Source organism: Euleptes europaea, chromosome 19 (assembly GCF_029931775.1).
Source record: "Euleptes europaea isolate rEulEur1 chromosome 19, rEulEur1.hap1, whole genome shotgun sequence".
In the NCBI taxonomy this organism is placed as follows: domain Eukaryota; kingdom Metazoa; phylum Chordata; class Lepidosauria; order Squamata; family Sphaerodactylidae; genus Euleptes; species Euleptes europaea.
The window spans coordinates 11485420-11490892 of record NC_079330.1 but is presented as its reverse complement, the minus strand read 5'-3'; the positions used below and the strand labels follow the sequence as shown (position 1 = coordinate 11490892).

General features: G+C 48.2%; 1 protein-coding gene across 1 annotated transcript; it reads right to left on the bottom strand.

The window, feature by feature from the left end:
- Nucleotides 1-3070: 3070 nt before the first annotated feature.
- On the bottom strand, nucleotides 3071-5085 carry TMEM51 (transmembrane protein 51). The gene is made up of 2 exons (XM_056865407.1): nucleotides 4745-5085; nucleotides 3071-3488 (listed from the first exon to the last, which is right to left on the bottom strand). Exons 1-2 carry the CDS (start codon nucleotides 5083-5085, stop codon nucleotides 3071-3073), a joined length of 759 nt encoding a protein of 252 aa, XP_056721385.1.
- Nucleotides 5086-5473: the final 388 nt, after the last annotated feature.

Genomic DNA, 5473 nt, shown 5'->3' with positions numbered 1-5473 from the left:
TAAACTCACAGGACAGCAAGTCATAAGAACATAAGAAAGGCCCTGCTGGATCAGACCAAGGCCCATCAAGTCCAGCAGTCTGTTCACACAGTGGCCAACCAGGGGCCTCTAGGAAGCCCACAGATGACTGCAGCAGCATTATCTTGCCTGTGATCCACAGCACCTAATATAATGTGCATGCTCCTCTGATCCTGGAGAAAATAGGTATGCATCATGACTAGAACATAAGAAAAGCCATGCTGGATCAAACCAAAGCCCATCAAGTCCAGCAGTCTGTTCACACAGTGGCCAACTAGGTGCCTCTAGGAAGCCCAAAATTGAGGGCAGCAGGAAAAGAGGAAGACCCAACAAGAGATGGATTGACTCAATAAAGGAAGCCACAGCCTTCAATTTGCAGGATCTGAGCAAGGCTGTCAAAGATAGGACATTTTGGAGGACTTTCATTCATAGGGTCGCCATGAGTCGGAAGCGACTTGACGGCACTTAATACACACACACACACATGCACATACACACACAGGAAGCCCACAAACAAGACGACTGCAGCAGCAGCATCCTGCCTGTGTTCCACAGCATCCTCATATAATAGGCATGCTCCTACTGAACTCTATGGGATTTACTTCTGAGCGTAGAGTCCAATTGAACTCTTTGGGATTTACTTCTGAGCATACACATTTAGGATGACACTGGCGAAGAGGATAAAGTTGCTGGGACCGACAGGATGATCAGCCATGATGCCAGAGCAACAGGCTGGGCAGAAAGGTTTCGAGTTGCTCTCGGCGGAGTTTCTCTGACCCTAATGAAGAGCAGGGCAGTCAGAAAGGCACGGGGAAAGAAGAGAACAGACAAAGAGGCCCGGGGCAAGACAAGGAAGTGCCCAGAGGATTGAGCAGGGGAAAATCCGGGTGTATGTGTGTGTGTGTGGAGAACAGGCAGCAGAGATCTGCACAATGTCAGGAGCTGCAAAGATGATTCTCAAATAGCTATTTGATGTCAAACAGCCTTTGGCTACAGACCTCTAATAATGTTGTCAACTTTTACCTTTTAAGTTTTTTTAAAAAAAACTTTGCAGGCTATACTCTTCCCTGCTACTCCAGTGAAAGGAAGCACATTTCTAGCCAGAGTGGAAAAAGACAGGGGCAAAGAATAGAACAGATCTTGCTCTCCAGCATAAAAGGCTGTTTCTTAGGCATGCGGGGGCCTAGGCATTCTGGGTACTGTAAACCAAGATTTAGACCTTTTAGAGTAAACTGCCTCTTAGGATGTTCTTTAACCAATGAATCTACTTTTTTGGCAGGGAAAGCCTGGCAAGATATGCCAGTGAAACCCCTGGAGGAGGATTCAGGAGCACTTCAGTTCTTTAAGAGGTATTCCCATCAGAGACAAGGAAGCTCCATTTTTCTTGCTCAGTTTGAGCCAAATCATTTGACAGCCAAGACCGTGTGGGGATTCGAGTGTCAGGCTAGGACTGCTTCAAATCCCAGTTTGGTCTGAAGCTGACTGGGCAATCTTAGCTCAGCCACTCTCTTTACACTCAATGTACATTATAGGCTGTTGTGAGGATAAGAAGAAGAGTTGGTTTTTATATGCCGACTTTATCATTTAAAGAAGAATCAAACCGGCTTACAATCACCTTACCTTCCCCTCCCCACAACTGACATCTTGTGAGGTAGGTGAGGCTGAGAGAGCTCTAAGAGAGCTGTGACTAGCCCAAGGTCACTTAGCAGGCTTCATGTGGAGGAGTGGGGAATCAAACCCGTTTCTCCAGATCAGAGTCTACCGCTCCACACCACTGCTCTTAACCACTACACCATGCTGGCAGAAAAGGGGAAGGGGAATCATGAATGTTAGTAAACTGGGTAGAGCTTCTATAGTACTGTACTAACAGCCCGATCCTATTTACTTGGAAATCCGTCCCACCGAGTTTAGTGAATCTTAGTCTCCAGTAAACACACAGGATTTCAGCGTAAGGGTTGATGAAGTCAATATCTTATGGATTAAAAAAAAATTTCCTTTTTGATTCAGGAACGCTGTGCTTTGCAGTGATGGAACCAAAATTTTTACAAATCTGTTCTCAAAGCCACTTCAAACTACGGTAAGGCACTGTGGCTAACCGTGTGCCGGTGAAGACAAAAAAACGAAAGCAAAGAGGTTACTTTGATAAAACGTGACAAATCTGGAGTGCTATGTTGTTGGTTTTTTTAAAAAAGATTTTTATCCAAGAGGCATACAAAAATGTATCATATCTTAGAAATATATATAGATAGAAAAAGATTCTTGTAGCTGAGATTCTATCCGACTCACACACTGAATGCCTTCCTGAATGTAATTACACAGGGACGAGGGATAATTTATTAGGGACTCTAGCTCTCATTGAGGAAGTAAACATGAGTTTAGGTTGTACCATTTCAGGCGAAAAGCCCTCTAACGAATTGGTCCTGCGCATACAAAGAGAGGTTTCAACAGCAGCATTGGGAGACCGCTCCCAGCGCTCCAAGCGTTTCGCACAAATGATCACACTTATCCTCACAACAGCCATGTAAGGTAGGCTGGTGCCATTATCCTCAAAATGCAGACAGACTGCGGGGTGTGGGCACTATCTTGCCAAAGGCCACCCTGGTCAGGGAGTCTGAGCTTTGAAACCAGCCGGATGGCGACTCTTAGCCAAAAGGTACAACACCCATCAGCTTTCTGACATATAATGTGGGGTATGAAGGCAGTATGCAGTTCAAAAGAGGGAGCAAGGAAGGCAAGAATGTCACAAGACATGCCCAAGGCTTTGGGTGTGGCTAAGGTAATTCTTTGGGACCCGGCTATAGAGAACTTCATCCCGATACTTCTCCTCTACACGTAGGAATAGTTTTATACAGAGGAAAATTCAATCATCCCGAGGGCTCTGAAGTGATACAACCCTGACCACCTCCGGGGGAGAAACAGGTCTTAGTTTCTTCAGGGAATGAAGGCAGGGTCCATGACAGGTCCTTTGAGAAACTTTGACAATCACACCACCCTCCAAAATCAAGTACGTAACAGTGTTTTAAACATATTTAAACCAGTCCGTGGAGCCGAATCAGGTCTCTTGCCGAGTGTCTGGAAGTTTATCGGAAATCTCTTCATACTGCGGTGGTGGGGTCAGAGGCTCTATCGTCACGTGGCCCGGACTGGTTCCATCGAGCACATTTATACGGATGTCTCGGAGGTGGAGCTTCTCCGACTTGATCCTCCGGATTTTCAAGGGCCGGAGTCTTTTGCTCAGGCGAGAACTCCGTCGGCTCGGCTGGCATTCGGCGCGAGGCCCCGCTTCGGCCGCAGCGGCGGGTCGGGTCGGCGTGTTTTCATCTATCCCAGTAAGAGACTCGTACGAGGGGAGGGACACGCTGATCCGTGTGCTCCGGTCCACTGCTCTCAGGTCTGGATAGTCCGTGCTCATGACCTCTTCGTAGCTGGGAACGTAGTAGCGGGAAGGCGTTTCCTCATCCTCGTCTTGACTGTAAGAAGATAATTTTGGACTCGTAAATTAGCTTGCTTCATCTGTACATCGCTCGTTTTCCTACTACCACCCCCAGATATGGATTTTTGTACAAGAGCCAGCATGGTGTAGTGATTAAGAGCGGTGGTTTGGAGCGGTGGGCTCTGATATAGAGAACTGGGTATGATTCCCCACTCCTCCACATGAGCGGCGGGTGCTAATCTGGTGAACTGGATATGTTTCCCCACTCCTACACATGAAGCCAGCTGGATGACCTTGGGCTAGTCACACTCTCTCAGCCCCACCTCCTCACAAGGTGTCTGTTGTGGGCAGGGGAAGAAGGTGATTGTAAGCCGGTTTGATTCTCCCTTAAGTGGTAGAGAAAGTCGCCATATAAAAAACCAACTCTTCTTCTAAACTACAGTTTTGGGCCTCCGATTATGAGGGACCACTAAATACACCTCCCCAATGACTAAATTGAACCCCATGGTGCAGAGTGGTAAGCTGCAGTACTGCAGTCCAAGCTCTGCTCATGACTGGAGCTCTGCTCAATCCCGACGGAAGTTGGTGTCAGGTAGCTGGCTCAAGGACGACTCAGCCTTCCATCCTTCTGAGGTCGGGAAAATGAGTACCCAGCTTGCTGGGGGTAAAAGGAAGATGACTGGGGAAGGCACTGGCAAACCACCCCGTAAACAAAGTCTGCCTAGTAAACATTGGGATGTGATGTCACCTCATGGGTCAGGAATGACTCGGTGCTTGCACAGGGGACCTTTACCTTTACCTTTAATGACTATATTACCAGGGTCAAGGAGAAGAATCCCCACCTTTTCCCTAGAGATGGGTGGAGGCACGTCCTCCCTTTTCACTGGTTTATCTTTACTTTCTTCTCCTCACCTTTGCTTTATCTTCACCACAACCTTACGAGGTAGGTTAGGCCATGAGTGTGTGATTAGTCTAAGGTCACCCAATACGTTTCTGCGGTGGGATTCAATCCCGGATTTCCTAAGTTCGAGTTCAACACTCTTACCATAACATCACACTGGCTCTTGCCAGCTTAGTGCAGCAAGGGGAAACGCACCTTTTCTCCCTGCAGGTGTGCTGGACCCCTTGAGCAGACAAGATTGCAGTAGTTGCTCATTTTGTCTAGCTCAGCATTTGAACACAGAAAGCAAACGTTCTCATTTTACCAGCCATTGCTGAGTACCTTACTAGAAGCCCCGAGTTGAACTCCTTATTTTCCAAGCAATTTAAAGACTTTGACGTATATATCCTCACCTGTCTTCCTGCTGCTGACGCTCCACCGATGTTTGCTGGTGGATCCTAGAGGTACACTGGTTTTGGCTTTGCCTCCTTCGGTCCCGGACGCTCAAACAAACCGAAAATATCAAGAGTAGTACCCCTGCGCCGATCAGCACGTAAGCCACCGAGAACGTCTTGCTTTTCAGGAATCCTCCTCCGCCGGGCTCGGTCTTATTGCTGTTTCCCGAAGGGGGCTTAGCGCCCGGCCCGAAACCCGGGACCAAGTTCCAGACGGCCATAATGACCCCGAGGACCAGCATCCCGAGCCCAATTGCCGTCAAGGCATAGTGTGAGCCATTTGACCTGGAACGGGCCATGGCGTGCAGTGGGGATTCAGGCGCAGGGGCGATTTAGAATGAGCAGCCCATCGATCAGCGGCAAAGTCCAAGCCCGGCAACAATCAGGGCTCCTTCCAAATGCTGGAGTGTAAAAAGAGATCTGGGGAAAGGAGAGAAGGAGGAGGAACTCAGTCGGCCTTGTTTAAAATAAGAGCCTGCCCCAAACAAGGAAAGACTGCCCACGACAGAACGTGATCAGTTCCAACTACTGTACTGCACAGGTATGCCTAGCTGGTCACCTGCAGCGAACAAGAACCATACACATCCCCAGTGTTATTATGGTATGAAGAGAATGGACAGGGAGAAGCTTTTCTCCCCCTCTCATAATACCAGAACGCGGGGTCATCTGCTGAAGCTGGAGGGCAAG